This window comes from Bombina bombina, chromosome 2, assembly GCF_027579735.1.
Source record: "Bombina bombina isolate aBomBom1 chromosome 2, aBomBom1.pri, whole genome shotgun sequence".
NCBI lineage: Eukaryota > Metazoa > Chordata > Amphibia > Anura > Bombinatoridae > Bombina > Bombina bombina.
Window position 1 is genome coordinate 477,111,119 of NC_069500.1, and position 22,847 is coordinate 477,133,965.

At 42.6% G+C, this 22,847-nt stretch overlaps 1 protein-coding gene across 1 annotated transcript in view; it reads left to right on the forward strand.

Moving 5' to 3' along the window:
• The window catches only part of SART3 (spliceosome associated factor 3, U4/U6 recycling protein), a 165,787-nt gene that overhangs the window by 14,674 nt on the left and 128,266 nt on the right, over positions 1-22,847 (forward strand). Inside the window, exons 5-6 of the mRNA XM_053699834.1 lie at positions 1,864-1,969; positions 2,246-2,370. Of these exons, the coding sequence (XP_053555809.1) occupies positions 1,864-1,969; positions 2,246-2,370 (231 nt within the window). The remainder of the gene's footprint in view (positions 1-1,863; positions 1,970-2,245; positions 2,371-22,847) is intronic.

Below are 22,847 nucleotides of genomic sequence, written 5' to 3' on the forward strand. Positions count from 1 at the left end.
TGAGATATAGGGGGGAGCAGTGCAGTTGAGGGCTTTGTATGTCAGAGTGAGAATTTTGTGTTTGATCCTAGAGGCAAGAGGAAGCCAGTGAAGGGATTGGCAGAGAGGAGCAGCAGATGAAGAGCGGCGTGTAAGGAAGATGGGTCTGGCAGAGGCATTCATTATGGATTGTAAAGGAGCTAGGCGGCAGGTGGGGAGACCAGAGAGGACAGAGTTGCAGTAATCAAGGCGGGAAAGAATGAGAGAGTGGATTAAAATCTTAGTTGTGTCTTGTGTAAGGAAGTGTCTAATTTTGGAGATGTTTTTAAGGTGGAAGCGGCATGCTTTAGCCAAGGACTGAATGTGAGGAGTGAAGGAAAGATCTGAGTCAAATGTGACCCCGAGACATCGGGCATGTGGGGTAGGGGTAATGATGGAGTTGTCGACAGTTATTGAGATATTGGGGGTGGAGATTTTGGAAGAAGGGGGGGAAAATGAGGAGCTCAGTTTTGGAGAGATTTAGCTTGAGGTAGTGAGAGGACATCCAGGAAGAGATGTGAGAAAGACAATTAGTGACACGGGTTAGTAACGAAGGAGATAGGTCTGGTGCAGAGAAGTAGATTTGGGTGTCATCGGCATACAAATGATATTGGAAACTGTGGGACTTAATTAGGGAACCTAGTGATGACGTATAGATTGAGAAGAGAAGGGGACTGAGGACAGAGCCTTGCGGTACTGCGACAGAAAGTGGTGATGGGGCAGAGGTGGCCCCAGAGAAGGCTACACTGAAGGTACGGTTTGATAAGTAGGAAGAGAGCCACGAAAGGGCTTTGTCACAGATGCCGAAGGATTTGGAGGGTTTGGAGCAAAAGAGGGTGGTCGACAGTGTCAAAGGCTGCGAACAGATCAAGGAGGATAAGCAGAGAGAAGTGGCCTTTTGATTTTGCTGTAAGTAGGTCGTTGGTGACCTTAACAATAGCTGTCTCTGTGGAGTGATAGGGACAAAATCCAGATTGCAGCGGGTCAAGAAGGGAGTTTAACGTAAGGAAATGGGATAGGCGTGCATATACTAGTTTTTTGAGAAGCTTTGAAGCAAGAGGGAGGAGGGAAATAGGGCGGTAGTTGGATGGGGAGGTAGGATCAAGGGAAGGTTTTTTGAGGATAGGTGTGACCAGTGCATGTTTCATCGATGAGGGAAATGTACCAGTGCTGAGGGAGAGGTTGAAAATGTGTGTTAGTATAGGGGTAAGGGTAGCAGAGAGGGAGGGGAGAAGCTGTGAGGGGATAGGGTCAAGGGGACAGGTAGTGAGGTGAGAGCGCAGTATAAGTAATTCCCCCTCAGTAACAGGGGAGAATGAACTAAGTTTCAGGTTATGAGGGTTGTAGTTGAGTGAGAGCATTTGAGGGGGGAGAGAATGGAATTATGTTGAGAGCTGATTTCATGTCTGATGGAGTCAATTTTGTTAATGAAGTGACTGGCAAAGTCTTGAGCTGACAGAGAAGTTGTATTAGGAAGTGGGGGAGGGCGGAGGTATTGAAAGTGGAGAACAGACGTTTTGGGTTGGAAGAAAGATTAGAGATAAGAGTAGAGAAGTAGTGTTGCTTGTGGAGATTAAGGGCAGAATAGTAGGAGTTCAAGATGAATTTGTAATGAAGAAAATCAGCTGAACTCTGTTTATAATTTTTTTGCAGAATTTCTAGTGTTGTAAACCAGGAAACATTCTTCAGAACTAATTAGTCTTTTTAACTGAGGGCAGTACAGTTACTCAGTTGCTAAATATTAGTTTACAAGAGTTTATTTCAGGTCAGTTGTTTGATTTATGTGTTCTGATACCATTTCCTCCTTTTTTTTTATTCTTTTTTTTCCTCTCTCTCCTTTCTTAGCCAAAGCCTGGCAGCATCCCCACAGCAGAGCAGCAGCAGATGTTTAACTCCCAGCTTGAGAGAATTCACACACTCTTCAAACGACAGCTAGGTGTACCACTCTTGGGTAAGGCATAGGTACAGCATGCCATTTGCATAGCCCTATAGCATCACTTAATTAAATAAGAAAATCTCTCTCTCTCTCTCTCTCTTCTCTCTTTCTCTTCTCTCTTTCTCTTCTCTCTTTCACTTCTCTCTTTCTCTTCTCTCTTTCTCTTCTCTCTTTCTCTCTCTCTTTCTCTACTCTCTCTCTCTTCTCTCTCTTCTCTCTCTCTTCTCTCTCTCTTCTCTTCTCTCTCTTCTCTCTCTCTCTACATTTCTTCTATGACATTTATTTTGATAGATATGGAGACTACTTATGCAGAGTATGAGGAGTGGTCAGATGATCCCATTCCAGACTCAGTCACACAGAACTTTAGGAAGGCACTGCAGCAGATGGGAAAGTACAAACCCTATGAAGAATCTCTGGTGAGTTCCATAAAGTCATGTGTGTAATCTCTTAGTTGTTTTGTTTAATTAGGGCCTCCAGAAGAAAATTACCCCAAAGGTTTCTCTTTGTGGGAAGTGATAGTACAAGAAAGCAACAGCAATCGTGGAGTCATATGTAGCATGCTCAGAAGTAATTGCTTGGTTCTAGATAGGAGTTGTGGATTAATCTTTGACTGTGAAGAGAGTAATTCAGGTTCATTCTGAGGGTTTAGGGCATTATTTCCCTCATACTTTCTTGGATTGTAACACCCTTTAATTAATTAATTAATAATTATATATATATATATATATATATATAAATTGAATATTTAACTAATTGTACTTTTTTGTAAACTGTTTGAACAGTTACTTAAATAGTATATAGCAATACTATCACATATCACCTTCGGCATTCATTTTAGGATTCCACAGAGTTTATTTCCTTCTTAATATGAGTAGAGTCCACGGCTTCATTCCTTACTTGTGGGAAATACAGAACCTGGCCACCAGGAGGAGGCAAAGACACCCCAGCCAAAGGCTTAAATACCTCCCCGCTTCCCTCATCCCCCAGTCATTCTTTGCCTTTCATCACAGGAGGTTGGCAGAGAAGTGTCAGAAGATTTCGGAGTAGTTCCTGGAGGGTAATACTCTTTGAGATGGGACTGGAGTTTTAAGTAATCTTGTTAGCCTCTCAGTGAGAGCATTGACGAAACTTAGAGGGCTGACGCTGGGAGATTGCAGATTGTTCCCCAAGGGTTCTAACGTTATCTGTGGTGAAACTTATGACTGGACAGGGGAGTGTGTTTTATTGGAGGGGCACATTGGCGGTTCTCTTTATTATGGTTTATGTGGTTAAACCGTCATTTTTTTTTCTTCCCATGCGGTTTCCTTGCTGGGGAATTGATTTACGCCCACGATGGGCGGGGCCTAGCTTCGCTCCGCTGTGGCCTAAGTCAGTTTGTGTATGCAACTTCACAAACAGACTTGGGAGCGCTGCTCACGTAGTATTCAGTGTCTTGTTGGGGCAGGTAGGCGCCACATCAGAGCTGTGGCGAGGTGCAAGTACCAAAAGTTTGTTAAACCCTTATGCATAGCTGAACTGGGCAAACAGAGTAATATTTACTAAAGGTTTTATAGTGCTCCCTTTTGTTGCATAGTTTTGTTGTGGAGCAGAAAAATTATTGCGGTTTTATTTTTTAAAGACACAGTAGGCTTGTTTTATTTAAAAAAATTTCTGTAAGTTTTGGCCTTCAAAATTAATTTTAATTCAGTAAAAGACGATCAATATTGCTATTGCTGGTTTGTTTGTCATTGCTGAACTTCGGGAAAGTACCTGTTCTATATGTTTAGATGCCAATGTGGAACCCCCTATTACTTTTTGTCCCTCATGTACTGAGAGGGCTTTACAATGTAAAGAACAAATTTTCTTTAATGCAAGTATGTCTAAGGATGCTTCTCAGACTGATGAGACTCAGGGTATGCCGCAACTTTCTCCCCAAGCGTCACAACCTTTAATGCCCACCCAAGCGACGCCGTGTTCCTCAACCGCGTCCACTTCATTCACTCTGCAGGATATGGCTGCAGTTATGTCATCCACTCTTACAGAAGTCTTATCTAAGTTGCCAATGTTACAAGGCAAACGCAGCAGGTCAGAGGCCCATGTGGTCTCTGAGACTTCTGATGCTTTAATGGCTATCTCTGATATACCTTCCCAGGGCTCTGAATTGGGGGGTAGGGAGGCACTGTCTGAGGGGGAACTGTCTGACTCAGGAAGTGCATTACCCCCGACAGATTTGGACGTCATGTCCTTCTGATTTAAGCTTGAACACCTCCGGCTTTTACTGCGAGAGGTTTTGGTGACTCTGGACGACTGTGACTCTATTGTGGTCACACCAGAGAAATTGAGTAAAATGGACAAATACTTAGAGGTCCCTTCTTATTCCGATGTTTTCTTTCATGTAATTAGCAAAAGTCCATGAGCTAGTGACGTATGGGATATACATTCCTACCAGGAGGGGCAAAGTTTCCCAAACCTCAAAATGCCTATAAATACACCCCTCACCACACCCACAAATCAGTTTTACAAACTTTGGTGGTGAAGTAAGTTTGTGCTAGATTCTACGTTGATATGCGCTCCGCAGCAGGTTGGAGCCCGGTTTTCCTCTCAGCGTGCAGTGAATGTCAGAGGGATGTGAGGAGAGTATTGCCTATTTGAATTCAATGATCTCCTTCTACGGGGTCTATTTCATAGGTTCTCTGTTATCGGTCGTAGAGATTCATCTCTTACCTCCCTTTTCAGATCGACGATATACTCTTATATATACCATTACCTCTACTGATTCTCGTTTCAGTACTGGTTTGGCTTTCTACTACATGTAGATGATTGTCCTGGGGTAAGTAAGTCTTATTTTCTGTGACACTCTAAGCTATCGTTGGGCACTTTTATATAAAGTTCTAAATATATGTATTCAAACATTTATTTGCCTTGACTCAGGATGTTCAACGTTCCTTATTTCAGACAGTCAGTTTCATATTTGGGATAATGCATATGAATAAATCAATTTTTTTCTTACCTTAAAATTTGACTTTTTTCCCTGTGGGCTGTTAGGCTCGCGGGGGCTGAAAATGCTTCATTTTATTGCGTCATTCTTGGCGCGGACTTTTTTGGCGCAAAAAATCTTTTCTGTTTCCGGCATCATACGTGTCGCCGGAAGTTGCGTCATTTTTGACGTTTTTTGCGCCAAAAGTGTCGGCGTTCCGGATGCGGCGTCATTTTTGGCTCCAAAAGCATTTAGGCGCCAAATAATGTGGGCGTCTTTTTTGGCGCTAAAAAATATGGGCGTCACTATTGTCTCCACATTATTTAAGTCTCATTTACTTATTGCTTCTGGTTGCTAGAAGCTTGTTCACTGGCATTTTTTCCCATTCCTGAAACTGTCATTTAAGGAATTTGATCAATTTTGCTTTATATGTTGTTTTTTCTATTACATATTGCAAGATGTCCCAGATTGACACTGAGTCAGAAGATACTTCTGGAAAAACGCTGCCTGGTGCTGGATCTACCAAAGTTAAGTGTATCTGCTGTAAACTTGTGGTATCTATTCCTCCAGCTGTTGTTTGTAATGAATGTCATGACAAACTTGTTAATGCAGATAATATTTCCTTTAGTAATGTTACATTACCTGTTGCTGTTCCATCAACATCTAATACTCAGAGTGTTCCTGTTAACATTAGAGATTTTGTTTCTAAATCCATTAAGAAGGCTATGTCTGTTATTCCTCCTTCTAGTAAACGTAAAAGGTCTTTTAAAACTTCTCATTTTTCAGATGAATTTTTAAATGAACATCATCATTCTGATTCTGATAATGGTTCCTCTGGTTCAGAGGATTCTGTCTCAGAGGTTGATACTGATAAATCTTCATATTTATTCAAAATGGAATTTATTCGTTCTTTACTTAAAGAAGTCTTAATTGTATTAGAAATAGAGGATTCTGGTCCTCTTGATACTAAATCTAAACGTTTAAATAAGGTTTTTAAATCTCCTGTAGTTATTCCAGAAGTTTTTCCTGTCCCTGATGCTATTTCTGAAGTAATCTCCAGGGAATGGAATAATTTGGGTAATTCATTTACTCCTTCTAAACGTTTTAAGCAATTATATCCTGTGCCATCTGACAGATTAGAATTTTGGGACAAAATCCCGAAAGTTGATGGGGCTGTCTCTACTCTTGCTAAACGTACTACTATTCCTACGGCAGATAGTACTTCCTTTAAGGATCCTTTAGATAGGAAGATTGAATCATTTCTAAGAAAAGCTTACTTATGTTCAGGTAATCTTCTTAGACCTGCTATATCTTTAGCGGATGTTGCTGCAGCTTCAACTTTTTGGTTAGAAGCTTTAGCGCAACAAGTAACAGATCATAATTCTCATAGCATTGTTAATCTTCTTCAACATGCTAATAATTTTATTTGTGATGCCATCTTTGATATCATTAGGGTTGATGTCAGGTATATGTCTCTAGCTATTTTAGCTAGAAGAGCTTTATGGCTTAAAACTTGGAATGCTGATATTTCTTCTAAGTCAACTTTGCTTTCCCTTTCTTTCCAGGGTAATAAATTATTTGGTTCTCAGTTGGATTCTATTATCTCAACTGTTACTGGAGGGAAAGGAACTTTTTTACCACAGGATAAAAAAATCTAAAGGTAAATTTAGGTCTAATAATCGTTTTCGTTCCTTTCGTCACAATAAGGAACAAAAGCCTGATCCTTCACCTACAGGAGCGGTATCAGTTTGGAAACCATCTCCAGTCTGGAATAAATCCAAGCCTTTTAGAAAACCAAAGCCAGCTCCCAAGTCCACATGAAGGTGCGGCCCTCATTCCAGCCCAGCTGGTAGGGGGCAGATTACGATTTTTCAAAGAAATTTGGATCAATTCAATTCACAATCTTTGGATTCAAAACATTGTTTCAGAAGGGTACAGAATTGGCTTCAAGATAAGGCCTCCTGCAAAGAGATTTTTTCTTTCCCGTGTCCCAGTAAATCCAGCGAAGGCTCAAGCATTTCTGAAATGTGTTTCAGATCTAGAGTTGGCTGGAGTAATTATGCCAGTTCCAGTTCTGGAACAGGGGCTGGGGTTTTATTCAAATCTCTTCATTGTACCAAAGAAGGAGAATTCCTTCAGACCAGTTCTGGATCTAAAAATATTGAATTGTTATGTAAGGATACCAACATTCAAAATGGTAACTATAAGGACTATCCTGCCTTTTGTTCAGCAAGGGCATTATATGTCCACAATAGATTTACAGGATGCATATCTGCATATTCCGATTCATCCAGATCACTATCAGTTTCTGAGATTCTCTTTCCTAGACAAGCATTACCAGTTTGTGGCTCTGCCGTTTGGCCTAGCAACAGCTCCAAGAATTTTTACAAAGGTTCTCGGTGCCCTTCTGTCTGTAATCAGAGAACAGGGTATTGTGGTATTTCCTTATTTGGACGATATCTTGGTACTTGCTCAGTCTTCACATTTAGCAGAATCTCATACGAATCGACTTGTGTTGTTTCTTCAAGATCATGGTTGGAGGATCAATTTACCGAAAAGTTCATTGATTCCTCAGACAAGGGTAACCTTTTTAGGTTTCCAGATAGATTCAGCGTCCATGACTCTGTCTCTGACAGACAAGAGACGTCTAAAATTGATCTCAGCTTGTCGAAACCTTCAATCACAATCATTCCCTTCGGTAGCCTTATGCATGGAAATTCTAGGTCTTATGACTGCTGCATCGGACGCGATCCCCTTTGCTCGTTTTCACATGCGACCTCTTCAGCTCTGTATGCTGAACCAGTGGTGCAGGGATTACACAAAGATATCTCAATTAATATCTTTAAAACCGATTGTTTGACACTCTCTGACGTGGTGGACAGATCACCATCGTTTAGTTCAGGGGGCTTCTTTTGTTCTTCCGACCTGGACTGTAATTTCAACAGATGCAAGTCTGACAGGTTGGGGAGCTGTTTGGGGGTCTCTGATAGCACAAGGGGTTTGGGAATCTCAGGAGGTGAGATTACCAATCAATATTTTGGAACTCTGTGCAATTTTCAGAGCTCTTCAGTCATGGCCTCTTCTAAAGAGAGAATCGTTCATTTGTTTTCAGACAGACAATGTCACAACTGTGGCATACATCAATCATCAAGGAGGGACTCACAGTCCTCTGGCTATGAAAGAAGTATCTCGGATACTGGTTTGGGCGGAATCCAGCTCCTGTCTAGTTTCTGCGGTTCATATCCCAGGTATAGACAATTGGGAAGCGGATTATCTCAGTCGCCAAACGTTACATCCGGGCGAATGGTCTCTTCACCCAGAGGTATTTCTTCAGATTGTTCAAATGTGGGGACTTCCAGAAATAGATCTGATGGCTTCTCATCTAAACAAGAAACTTCCCAGGTATCTGTCCAGATCCAGGGATCCTCAAGCGGAAGCAGTGGATGCATTGTCACTTCCTTGGAAGTATCATCCTGCCTATATCTTTCCGCCTCTAGTTCTTCTTCCAAGAGTAATCTCCAAGATTCTGAAGGAATGCTCGTTTGTTCTGCTGGTGGCTCCAGCATGGCCTCACAGGTTTTGGTATGCGGATCTTGTCCGGATGGCCTCTTGCCAACCGTGGACTCTTCCGTTAAGACCAGACCTTCTGTCGCAAGGTCCTTTTTTCCATCAGGATCTCAAATCCTTAAATTTAAAGGTATGGAGATTGAACGCTTGATTCTTAGTCAAAGAGGTTTCTCTGACTCTGTGATTAATACTATGTTACAGGCTCGTAAATCTGTATCTAGGAAGATATATTATAGAGCCTGGAAGACTTACATTTCTTGGTGTCTTTCTCATCATTTTTCCTGGCATTCTTTTAGAATTCCGAGAATTTTACAGTTTCTTCAGGATGGTTTGGATAAAGGTTTGTCTGCACGTTCCTTAAAAGGACAAATCTCTGCTCTTTCTGTTCTTTTTCACAGAAAGATTGCTAATCTTCCTGATATTCATTGTTTTGTACAAGCTTTGGTTCGTATAAAACCTGTCATTAAGTCAATTTCTCCTCCTTGGAGTTTGAATTTGGTTCTGGGGGCTCTTCAAGCTCCTCCGTTTGAACCTATGCATTCATTGGACATTAAACTACTTTCTTGGAAAGTTTTGTTTCTTTTGGCCATCTCTTCTGCTAGAAGAGTTTCTGAATTATCTGCTCTTTCTTGTGAGTCTCCTTTTCTGATTTTTCATCAGGATAAGGCGGTGTTGCGAACTTCTTTTAAATTTTTACCTAAGGTTGTGAATTCTAACAACATTAGTAGAGAAATTGTGGTTCCTTCATTATGTCCTAATCCTAAGAATTCTAAGGAGAGATCATTGCATTCTTTAGATGTAGTTAGAGCTTTGAAATATTATGTTGAAGCTACTAAGAATTTCCGAAAGACTTCTAGTCTATTTGTTATCTTTTCTGGTTCTAGGAAAGGTCAGAAGGCCTCTGCCATTTCTTTGGCATCTTGGTTTAAATCATTAAATTCATCATGCTTATGTCGAGTCCGGTAAAACTTCGCCTCAAAGGATTACAGCTCATTCTACTAGGTCAGTTTCTACTTCCTGGGCGTTTAGGAATGAAGCTTCGGTTGTTCAGATTTGCAAAGCAGCAACTTGGTCTTCTTTGCATACTTTTACTAAATTCTACCATTTTGATGTGTTTTCTTCTGATTCTTCTGCTTATAATTTCAGTTTTTTTCATTATAAGATTTAAACTTTATTTTGGGTGTGGATTATTTTCAGCGGAATTGGCTGTCTTTATTTTATCCCTCCCTCTCTAGTGACTCTTGCGTGGAAGATCCACATCTTGGGTAGTCATTATCCCATACGTCACTAGCTTATGGACTCTTGCTAATTACATGAAAGAAAACATAATTTATGTAAGAACTTACCTGATAAATTCATTTCTTTCATATTAGCAAGAGTCCATGAGGCCCACCCTTTTTGTGGTGGTTATGATTTTTTTGTATAAAGCACAATTATTCCAATTCCTTATTTTTTATGCTTTCGCACTTTTGTCCTATCACCCCACTTCTTGGCTATGCGTTAAACTGATTTGTGGGTGTGGTGAGGGGTGTATTTATAGGCATTTTGAGGTTTGGGAAACTTTGCCCCTCCTGGTAGGAATGTATATCCCATACGTCACTAGCTCATGGACTCTTGCTAATATGAAAGAAATGAATTTATCAGGTAAGTTCTTACATAAATTATGTTTTTCCGGTTCCTAAGAGAATCTCAGAGATTATTGCTTGGGAATGGGAAAGACCGAGTATCCCGTTCTCCCCTTCCCCTATTTTTAAGAAAATGTACCCTATTGCTGACACTGTTCGGGACTCTTGGCAGACGGTCCCTAAGGTGGAGGGAGCTATTTCTAGCCTGGCGAAGCGTACGACTATCCCTATCGAGGACAGTTGTGCTTTTAAAGACCCCATGGATAAGAAGTTGGAGGCTCTTCTCAAAAAACTCTATATTCATCAGGGGTTTTTATTGCAACAGGCGGCCTGCATTGTAACAGTCACGACTGCGGCTGCTTTTTGGTTTGACGCTCTAGAAGAGTCTCTTAGAACTGAGACCTCTTTAGAGGAAATACAAGACAGAATTAAGGCACTGAAGCTGGCTAATTCCTATATTACGGATGCTTCCTTTCAGATAACCAAATTAGCTGCTAAGAGTTCGGGATTCTCCATCTTAGCACAAAGAGCTTTATGGTAAAAAATCTTGGTCTGCGGATGTGTCCTCTAAATCTAAGCTTTTGGCTATTCCTCTCAAGGAAAGACCCTATTCGGGCCTGATTTGAAATAAATCATTTCTGACATTACCGGAGCTAAGGGTCATCTCCTCCTTCAGGACTAAACATCTAAACAAAGACAACAGAGTAATTTTTGTTCCTTTCGTAATTTCAAAGGAATCCCCCCTTCCGCTAAACAGGAAGGGAATTATTCACAAGCCAAGCCCACCTGGAGACCCAACCAGGCTTGGAACAAGGGTAAACATCCCAAGAACAATGGAGGAAGTGTGGTTGCGCCTATAACTGCTCCCCCTTCGGGACAGACAGAAATGTCTAAAAGTGGAATAAACAATTTTAACTAAACTAAAAACTCAAAAGATGAAATTGAGAAGTTTTGTTTTTAGTTTAGTTAAAATTGTTTATTCCACTTTTAGACATTTCTGTCTGTCCCGAAGGGGGAGCAGTTATAGGCGCAACCACACTTCCTCCATTGTTCACTTTGTCTTATTATCAATTTTTTAGGTTTTATTGATGTAGTTTGGTTGTCTAGTGGATTAAACTGAGATACACTATTAGCAATTTCTTATATCCATTTTCTCTAAACGGCCCAAGAAGCCCGCTGCTGCTCCCAAGACAGCATGAAGGGGTGGCCCCCGATCCGGGACCGGATCTGGTAGGGGTCAGACTTTCTCTCCTTGTCCAGGCTTGGATAAGAGACGTTCAGGATCCCTGGACACTAGAAATCTTGTCTCAAGGGTATTAGTTGGAGTTCAAAAATTCCTTCCCAAGGGGAAGGTTTCTACTTTCATGATTGTCTGTAGACCAGATAAAAAGAGAGGCATTCTTACGTTGTGTAAAAGACCTCTATGGGAGTAATTTGTCCCGTTCCAACACAGGAACAGGGGCAGGGGTTTTACTCAAATGTTTTTGTGGTTCCCAAAAAAGAGGTAACGTTCCGACCCATTTCTCTTGTAAGGTGTATCCAGTCCACGGATCATCCATTACTTGTGGGATATTCTCATTCCCAACAGGAAGTTGCAAGAGGACACCCACAGCAGAGCTGTAATATAGCTCCTCCCCTAACTGTCATAGCCAGTCATTCTCTTGCAACGCTCAACAATCAAGGATGTTGTAGGAGAGAGTGGTTAAATATAGCTAGTTTATTTTCTTCAATCAAAAGTTTGTTATTTTTAAATAGTACCGGAGTTGTGCTATTTTATCTCAGGCAGTAAATAGAAGAAGAATCTGCCTGAGGTTTCTATGATCTTAGCAGGTTGTAACTAAGATCCATTGCTATTCTCACATATGTCTGAGGGGATTACACAGATGAGGTAACTTTAGCGAGAGAATGGTGTGCAGTTTATTCTGCTATCAGGTATGTGCAGTTATAATTATTTCTAGAGATGGAAAACACTAGAAAATGCTGCTGATACCGGATTAATGTAAGTTAAGCCTGAATACAGTGATTTAATAACGACTGTTATCATGCTTACTCCCAGGGGTAATACCCTTATGATATTTACAATATAAAACGTTTGCTGGCATGTTTAATCGTTTTTATATATGCTTTGGTGATAAAACTTTATTGGGGCCTAATTTTTCCACATGGCTGGCTTAAATTTTGACTAGAAACAATTTCCACTGTTGTTGTATAAAAGTTACAGTTGGTGCAGTTAAAATTACAAACTGTGACATCCACCTTCCCTCAAAGGCCCTCTGAATGCTATAGGACATCTCTTAAGGGCCTAAAGGCTTTCCAAAGTCGTTTATTGGGGAAGGTAGGGCCACAGCTTGCTGTGGCAGTTGGTTGTGACTGTTAAAAAACGTCTATTTCGTTTTTTTGATCCGTTTTTTGAACTAAGGGGTTAATCATCCATTTGCAAGTGGGTGCAATGCTCTGTTAGCCTATTATACACACTGTAAAAATTTTGTTTGATTTACTGCATTTTTTCACTGTTTTTCAAATTCTGACAAAATTTGTTTCTCTTAAAGGCACAGAACCGTTTTTTATATTTGCTTGTTAACTTGATTTAAAGTGTTTTTCAAGCTTGCTAGTCTCATTGCTATTCTGTATAAACATGTCTGACATAGAAGAAACTCCTTGTTTATTATGTTTAAAAGCCATGGTGGAACCCCCTCTTAGAATGTGTACCAAATGTACTGATTTCATTTTGTGCAATAAAGATCATTTTCTGTCTTTAAAAAATGTATCACCAGAGGAATCTGACGAGGGGGAAGTTATGCCGACTAACTTTCCCCACGTGTCAGACCCTTTGACTCCCGCTTAAGGGACTCACGCTCAAATGGCGCCAAGTACATCTAGGGCGCCCATAGCGTTTACTTTACAAGACATGGCGGCAGTCATGGATAATACACTGTCAGCGTTATTAGCCAGACTACCTGAACTTAGAGGTAAGCGAGATAGCTCTGGAGTGAGACAAAATGCAGAGCATACTGACGCTTTAAGAACCATGTCTGATACTGCCTCACAATATGCAGAAGCTGAGGAAAGAGAGCTTCAGTCAGTGGGTGATGTTAATGACTCAGGAAAGATACCTGATTCTAATATTTCTACATTTAAATTTAAGCTTGAACACCTCCGCGTGTTGCTTAGGGAGGTTTTAGCTGCTCTGAATGACTGTGATACCATTGCAGTGCCAGAGAAATTGTGTAGACTGGATAAATACTTTGCAGTGCCGGTGTGTACTGATGTTTTTCCAAATACCTAAAAGGTTTACAGAAATTATTAATAAGGAATGGGATAGACCAGGTGTGCCGTTCTCTTCCCCTCCTATTTTTAGAAAAATGTTTCCAATAGACGCCACCACATGGGACTTATGGCAGACAGTCCCTAAGGTGGAGGGAGCAGTTTCTACTCTAGTAAAGCGTACTACTATCCCTGTCGAGGACAGTTGTGCTTTTCTTTTTTTTTTAGATCCAATGGATAAAAAATTATAGGTTACCTTAAGAAAATATTTATTCAACAAGGTTTTATCCTACAGCCCCTTGCATGCATTGCCCCTGTCACTGCTGCTGCGGTGTACTGGTTTGAGTCTCTGGAAGAGGCTTTACAGGTAGCGACTCCATTGGATGACATACTTGGCAAACTTAGAGCACTTAAGCTAGCCAATTCTTTTATTCTGATGCCATTGTTCATTTGACTAAACTAACGGCTAAGAATTCTGGTTTTGCTATACAGGCGCGCAGAGCGCTATGGCTTAGATCATGGTCAGCTGACGTGACTTCAAAATCTAAGCTACTTAACATTCCCTTCAAGGGGCAGACCCTATTTGGGCCTGGTTGAAGGAGATTATTGCTGATATCACTGGAGGAAAAGGTCATGCCCTTCCTCAGGACAGGTCCAAATCTAGGGCCAAACAGTCAAATTTTTGTGCCCTTCAAAACTTCAAGGCAGGTGCGGCATCAACTTCCATTAATAATAAACAAGAGGGAACTTTTGCTCAATCCAAGACGGTCTGGAGACCAAACCTGACATGGAAAAAAGGTAAGCAGGTAAAAAAGCCTGCTGCTGACTCTAAGACAGCATGAAGGAACGGCCCCCTATCCGGGAACGGATCTAGTAGGGGGCAGACTTTCACTCTTTGCCCAGGTGTGGGCAAGAGATGTTCAGGAACCCTGGGCGTTGGAAATTATATCCCAGGGATATCTTCTGGACTTCAAAGCTTCCCCCCCAAAAGGGAGATTTCACCTTTCACAATTATCTGCACACCAGATAAAGAGAGAGGCATTCTTACACTGTGTACGAGTCCTCCTAGTTATGGGAGTGATCCATCCAGTTCCAAAGGAGGAACAGGGACAGGGTTTTTGCTCAAATCTGTTTGTGGTTCCCAAAAAAGAGGGAACCTTCAGACCAATTTTGGATCTAAAGATCTTAAACAAATTCCTCAAAGTTCCGTCGTTCAAGATGCAAACTATTCGTACCATCCTACCACTGATCCAGGAGGGTCAATATATGACTACAGTGGATCTAAAGGATGCTTATCTTCACATTCCGATACACAAAGATCATCATCGGTTTCTCAGGTTTGCCTTTTAAGACAGGCATTACCAGTTGTAGCTCTTCCCTTGGGATTAGCTACAGCCCCAAGAATCTTTACAAAGGTTCTAGGGTCACTTATGGCGGTCCTAAGGCCGCGGGGCATAGCAGTAGCCCCTTATTTAGACGACATCCTGATACAGGCGTCAAACTTCCAAATTGCCAAGTCTCATACGGATGTAGTACTGGCATTTCTGTGGTCGCATGGGTGGAAAGTGAACGAGGAAAAGAGTTCTCTATCCCCACTCACAAGAGTTTCCTTTCTAGGGACTCTGATAGATTCTGTATAAATGAAAATTCACCTGACGGAGTCCAGGTTATCAAAGCTTTTAAATTCCTGCCGGGTTCTTCATTCCATTCCGCTCCCTTCGGTGGTTCAGTGTATGGAAGTAATCGGCTTAATGGTAGCGGCAATGGACATAGTGCCGTTTGCACGCTTACATCTCAGACCGCTGCAACTATGCATGCTCAGTCAGTGGACCGGGATTACACAGATTTGTCCCCTCAACTTAATCTGGACCAAGAGACCAGGGATTCTCTTCTCTGGTGGCTATCTCGGGTCCATCTGTCCAAAGGTATGACCTTTCGCAGGCCAGATTGGACAATTGTTACGACAGATGCCTTCTAGGTTGGGGTGCAGTCTGGAACTCCCTGAAGGCTCAGGGATCGTGGACTCAGGAGGAGTCTCTCCTTCCATTAAATATTCTGGAACTAAGAGCGATATTCAAGGCTCTTCAGGCTTGGCCTCAGTTAGCAACTCTGAGCTACATCAGATTTCAGTCGGACAACATCACGACTGTAGCTTACATCAACCATCAAGGGGGAACGAGAAGTTCCCTAGAGATGTTAGAAGTTTCAAAAATAATTCGCTGGGCAGAGATTCACTCTTGCCACCTATCAGCTATCCATATCCCAGGTGTAGAGCACTGGGAGGCGGATTTTTCATCCGGGAGAGTGGGAACTCCATCCGGAGGCATTTGCACAACTGATTCATCGTTGGGGCAAACCAGAACTGGATCTCATGGCGTCTCGCCAGAACGCCAAGCTTCCGTGTTACGGATCCAGGTCCGGGGATCCCAAGGCGACACTGATAGATGCTCTAGCAGCGCCCTGGTCTTTCAACCTGGCTTATGTGTTTCAATCGTTTCCTCTGCTCCCTCGACTGATTGCCAAGATCAAGCAGGAGAGAGCATCAGTGATTCTGATAGCACCTGCGTGGCCACGCAGGACCTGGTATGCAGATCTAGTGGACATGTCATCCTTTCCACCATGGTCTCTGCCTCTGAAACAGGACCTTCTACTTCAGGGTCCTTTCAACCATCCAAATCTAATTTCTCTGAGGCTGACTGCCTGGAGATTGAACGCTTGATTTTTTCAAAGCGTGGCTTCTCCGAGTCAGCTATTGATACCTTAAGACAGGCACGAAAGCCTGTCACCAGGAAAATTTACCATAAGGTATGGCGTAGATATCTTTATTGGTGTGAATCCAAGGGTTACTCATGGAGTAAGGTCAGGATTGCTAGGATATTATCTTTTCTCCAAGAAGGTTTGGAAAAATGATTGTCAGCTAGTTGAGCGTCTGGCAGATGTTCCAGACGTTCAGGCATTTTGTCAGGCTTTAGTTAGAATCAAGCCTGTGTTTAAACCTGTTGCTCCACCATGGAGCTTAAACTTGGTTCTTAAGGTTCTTCAAGGAGTTCCGTTTGAACCTCTTCATTCCATAGATATCAAGCTTTTATCTTGGAAAGTTCTTTTTTGGTAGCTATTTCCTCGGCTCGTAGAGTCTCTGAGCTATCTGCCTTACAATGTGATTCTCCTTATCTGATTTTTCATACGGATAAGGTAGTCCTGCGTTCCAAACCTGGGTTCTTACCTAAGGTGGTATCTAACAAGAATATCAATCAAGAGATTGTTGTTCCATCCTTGTGTTACACAATTTGGACGTGGTCCGTGCTTTAAAGTTTTACTTACAAGCTACTAAAGATTTTCGTCAAACATCTGCTTTGTTTGTTGTCTACTCTGGACAGAGGAGAGGTCAAAAGGCTTCGGCAACCTCTTTTTCTTTTTGACTAAGAAGCTTAATCCGCTTAGCCTATGAGACTGCTGGACAGCAACCTCCTGAAAGGATTACAGCTCATTCCACTAGAGCTATGGCTTCCACTTGGGCCTTTAAAAATGAGGCTTCTTTTAATCAGATTTGCAAGGCGACGACTTGGTCTTCGCTTCATATTTTTTCAAAATTTTACAAATTTGATACTTTTGCTTCTTCGGAGGCTATATTTGGGAGAAAGGTTTTACGGGCAGTGGTTCCTTCCATTTAAGTTCCTGCCTTGTCCCTCCCTTCATCCGTGTACTTTAGCTTTGGTATTGGTATCCCACAAGTAATGGATGATCCGTGGACTGGATACACCTTACAAGAGAAAACAAAATTTATGCTTACCTGATAAATGTATTTCTCTTGTGGTGTATCCAGTCCACGGCCCGCCCTGTCATTTTAAGGCAGGTAATTTTTAAATTTAAACTACAGTAACCACTGCACCCTATGGTTCCTCCTTTCTCTGCTTTTTTTCGGTCGAATGACTGGCTATGACAGTTAGGGGAGGAGCTATATTACAGCTCTGCTGTGGGTGTCCTCTTGCAACTTCCTGTTGGGAATGAGAATATCCCACAAGTAATGGATGATCCGTGGACTGGATACACCACAAGAGAAATAAATTTATCAGGTAAGCATAAATTGTGTTTTTAGATCTCAAGAGTCTAAACAAGTTTCTCAGAGTTCCATCCTTCAAGATGGAGACTATTCGGACAATTCTTCCATTGATCCAGGTGGGTCAATATATGACTACCGTGGACTTAAAGGATGCATATCTTCATATTCCTATCCACAGAGATCATCACCAGTTCCTGAGGTTTGCCTTTCTGGACAAACATTTTTAGTTCGTGGCCCTTCCTTTCGGGCTGGCCACGGCACCCAGGATCTTCACGAAGGTTCTAGGGTCTCTGCTGGCGGTTTTCAGACCGCGGGGCATTGCAGTGGCGCCTTATCTAGACGATATTCTGATCAAGGCGTCATCTTATCAGCTGACAAAGTCTCATACCGACATTGTTCTATCCTTTCTAAGGACTCACGGGTGGAAGGTGAATCTAGAAAATAGTTCACTAAGTCCACAGACAAGGGTTCCTTCCCTGGGAACCCTAATAGACTCTCTTTCTTTTTGACGGAAGTCAGAAAGTTAAAGATTCTGAATACATGCCGATCCCTTCAGTCCAATCCTTGGCCATCAGTTGGCTCAGTGCATGGAGGTAATTGGATTGATGGTGTCGGCAATGGAAATCATTCCGTTTGCTCGTTTTCATCTCAGACCTCTACAACTGAGCATGCTCAGACAGTGGAATGGAGATTATGCAAATTTGTCTCCTCAGATAGATCTGGATCAGGAGACAAGGGACTCTCTTCTTTGGTGGTTGTCGCCGGGTCATCTGTCCCAAGGGATGTGCTTCCGCAGACCCACATGGGTGATAGTGACAACGGACGCCAGTCTACTAGGATGGGGAAAAGTCTGGATTCCCTGAAGGCTCAGGGTGTGTGGACTCGGTCGGAGTCTCTACTTCCAATAAATATTCTGGAGTTGAGAGCAATATTCAATGCGCTTCAGGCTTGGCCTCAGTTGGCTTCGGCCAAATTCATCTGATTTCAGTCGGACAACATCACAACTGTGACTTACATCAATCATCAGGGGGGAACAAGGAGTTCCTTAGCGATGACAGAAGTATCCAAGATAATTTGGTGGGTGGAGGCTTACTCTTGTTATCTGTTAGCAATCTACATCCCAGGAGTGGACAACTGGGAAGCGGATTTTTTGAGCAGACGTTTCATCCGGGGGAATGGGAACTCCATCCGGAGGTCTTTGCCACCCTGATTCTCAGATGGGGCAGACCGGAGCTGGATCTTATGGCATCTCGTCAGAATGCCAAACTCCCGAGATACGGATCCAGGTCCAGGGATCCTCAGGCCGAACTGATAGATGCCTTGGCAGTGCCTTGGTCGTTCAACCTAGCTTATGTGTTTCCACCGTTTGCTCTCCTTCCCCGGGTGATTGCTCAGATCAAATAGGAGAGGGCTTTGTTGATTCTCATCGCTCCTGCGTGGCCTCACAGGACTTGGTATGCCGATCTGGTGGACATGTCCTCTCTGCCACCGTGGAAGCTTCCATTGAGGCAGGACCTTCTAATTCAAGGACCATTCCATCATCCGAATCTAGTTTCTCTGCAGCTGACTGCTTGGAGATTGAACGCTTGATTTTATCTAAGCAAGGGTTCTCTGATTCGGTCATTGATACCTTAATCCAGGCACTTAAGCCTGTTACTAGAAAGATTTACCATAAGATATGGCGTAAATATCTTTATTGGTGCGAATCCAAGGGCTACTCATGGAGTAAGATTAGGATTCCTAGGATTTTAACTTTTCTCCAAGAATGATTGGAGAAAGGGTTATCAGCAAGTTCCTTAAAGGGAGAGATCTTTGCTTATCTATTTTGCTACACAAACGTCTGGCAGATATTTTGGATGTTCAATCTTTTTGTCAGGCTCTGACTAGAATCAGGCCTGTGTTTAGACCTATTGCTCCTCCTTGGAGTTTGAATTTAGTTCTTAAGGTTCTTCAAGGGGTTCCGTTTGAACCTATGCATTCCATAGATATTAAATTGTTATCTTGGAAAGTTTTATTTTTGGTTGTTTTTTTTTCTTCTGCTCGAAAAGTTTCTGAGCTTTCAGCATTACAATGTGATTCTCCTTACCTTATTTTTCATTCCGATAAGGTAGTGTTACGTACCAAACCTGGTTTTCTTCCTAAGGTTGTTTCCAACAAAAATATTAATCAGGAAATTATTGTTCATTCATTGTGTCCTAATCCATCTTCTAAGAAGGAGCGTCTGTTATATAACTTGGATGTTGTCCGTGCCCTGAAGTTTTACTTGCAGGCGACTACAGAATTTCGTCAATCATCTTCATTATTTGTTGTTTTCTCTGGAAAACGTAGGGGCCAGAAAGCTACGGCTACCTCTCTTTCTTTTTGGCTGAAGAGTATCATCCGTTTTGCATATGAGACTGCTGGACAGCAGCCTCCTGAAAGAATTACGGCTCATTCTACTAGGGCTGTGGCTTCCTCATGGGCATTCAAAAATGATGCTTCTGTTGAAAAGATTTGCAAGGCTGCAACTTGGTCGTCTCTTCACACTTTTTCCAAATTTTCAAATTTGATACTTTTGCCTCATCCGAGGCTGTTTTTGGGAGAAAGGTTCTTCAAGCAGTGGTGCCTTCCGTTTAGGTTCCTGTCTTGTCCTATAGTTTTAATATTGTATCCCATAAGTAAGGATGAAATCCGTGGATTCTTCATATCTTGTGAAAGAAAAGGAAATTTATGCTTACCTGATAAAATTAATTTTTTTACGATATGACGAGTCCATGGCCCACACTGTCATTTTCTAAGACAAGTCTTTATTTTTGTTAAACTTCAGTCACCTCTTCACCTTGGATTTTCCTTTCTCTTCCTAACTTCGGTCGAATGACTGCAGTGGGAGGGAAGGGACGAGCTATATATACAGCTCTGCTGTGGTGCTCTTTGCCTCCTGCTGCTGAACAGGAGGCGATATCCCATAACTATGGATGAAATCCGTGGACTCGTCATATCGTAAAAGAAATAAATTGATCAGGTAAGCATAAATTTCCTTTTTCATTTGAGAACTGCTCAGTTTCTTCAATGGTGCGCTTTTTCCATAGCAGGGGCAGGTCCTGCATGAGAACCATGTGACCAGGAACGGTCAAGTTTTTTTTACCGCTTCCGATTCCTGACCGGATGTCTGCGGAGAGGAGCTTCTTCTCTATCTGTCTGGGTCATAGGAGGTGGTGAGTGCCCCAGCCATGGGGGGTATAAGGTGCCAGTTACCTGCGTGTATTGTGAGGAGGCCTGGGTAATCCAGCCCGCTCAATTATATTCTGTATGCCGCAATAGAGTGTTCTCATCCTTCTTAGGAATCATATCTTTACGTTAACCTCGTTCTGATCCTTTTTGGGATCTGGAGTTCCAGGTGGCAGTATCCTGCTTCCAGATTTTACCATAGTTCCCGGGTCTCGGCTTTTCTGGATTTCTTACCTTCACAGGCTACAAGACTTTTATCGATTTTTCTCGTGTGTTTTCTATCCTCAGAGTTGGATCTAGACCTGAGTTGCTGGTGTCGACACCAGGGTGGTTCTGGATGCGGTTTTGTTTTAGAGACAGGGATTTTTCTACCCTGCCTAGCAAGCTGAAGGCTTGGCATTGTCTCATGCTGTGGCAGCTTTCTATTAATTCTGAGATCTTGCGAATTTACCATTTGGGTTCTGCCCTCCAGCCCCCTTCTGGTCTTTGTTGACGCGGGGATGGTAAGTGATAGACACAGCCGAGGCCGTGATTTTGGCATGGTGTTGGTGATTCGGTCTTAACAGACTTGCATGGAATACCGGTGGGGGAAATCAATTCATATGGTTTCCTTCAGATCTCCCTGTTCTGAGAACATTGTCTCTTAGTTCTCCCGGAGCGGTTTTGTCCTGGTCCATGGGAAGAGAGTGTCCTAGGGAGGTCCGTGGGTTGGGAGTTTCCTCCCGATTATTCCTTTGGATCCTCAGCAAGCATTCTGCTTGGAGGATTTGGTCTTCTGGGTTCGTTCCAGTTGGAACCTCTCAGTGGGGAGACCCTCTTTTGAAGAAGGAGTGTTCCTCCTGCTTCTCAGGTGGTCTTGTGTTTGGTGGTGGGCGGAAGCCCACGTCGGCTCATTGCCAGTGACCCGCTCTATGAGCGTACTCTTCAGCAGGGAAGTCTACCCTATCTAGCAAGCTGAAGGCTTAGAGTTTGAATCCTGCTGTGGCAGTTTTCTTTAAGTCTTTCAAGGCGCAGGTTAACTCCACCGCTTCTGTAGCAGAAAGGGGGTTTGATCCTAGGTGGGGCTCTGGCTTTTTCATCCTGAATATGCTGGACATCTAGCATCCCTTGGAGGTTTTCTTTTAACCTTATCATCTTCGGCCATGTCGCTCTTTGTAGAGGATCGATTTTAGCAGGAGCAGATGTCATTGAGACGGTTTGCTTAGTTTACTCTAGATTTGTGTCGCAGTTTAGGGGCTTTGTCTCCATGGACCCTGTTACAGGAATTAACGGGTGCAGGGTCCTTGTGTTCTTCACATCCTGGACTCTCTGAGGCTACCTGCGTGGAATTGGACACTTGGTCTTAGCCAAGAGAGGTTTTTCTGATGGAGTGTTGATCTCTCGGTCTAATTTATAGGTCGGTGTATAGTCGCATCTATCATAGGGGTGCAGGACATACTTCTTATGGTATGTAGAGCGATGATTCTCCTGGCATAGGGCCAAGTTTTTCAGTATCCTTTCTCTTTTCTCCAGGATGTTCTGGGGAAAGGGGCCTCTGTTAGTTCCCTTAGGGGACAGATTTCGGCCCAATCTGTTTTAGTGCTTGAGAGGCGCACAGAGCTTCCAGATGTCAGCATTGTTCAGGCTTTGATTAGATCAGGCCGTGTTTAGATTCAGGGCTACCCCTTGGAGTTTACTTCTTGTTCTAAGATTTTGCAGAAGGCTCCGTTTGGGCTTATGCATGGAGTTGACATTAAGATTTTCTGTCTTGAAGGTTCCTATTGGTTATTGCTTCAGCGCACAGAGATTCTGAAATGGCTGCCTTGCAAAGTGAGGACCCTTACCTAGTTTTTCATGCGGCTAAGGCTGTTATCTCTGGGTTAGGTTTTCTTCCTAGGGATGTTTCGAATCACAACATCAATCATGAGATTGTGGTTCCTTCCTGGTGTCCCCTTCCTTCTTCTTCGAAGGAGGGGTTATTTCATAACTTAGATGTGTTTCGGATCTTGAAGTTCTATCTCAGGCTACAAGGAAGTTTTTGTCAATCGTTTTCCGTGTTTGTGTCTATTCTGGGAAGTATAAGGGGCAAGGAAGCCACTTCCTTGTTTTCTGGTGGAGAAGCTTGTTCGCTTAGCTTATAGAGTCAGCGGGACACAAGCCTCCTCAGAGGCTTAAGGTTCATTCAACTAGAACTGTGGCTCATTCTTGGGGTTTGAGAATGAGGCCTTTAGAAAT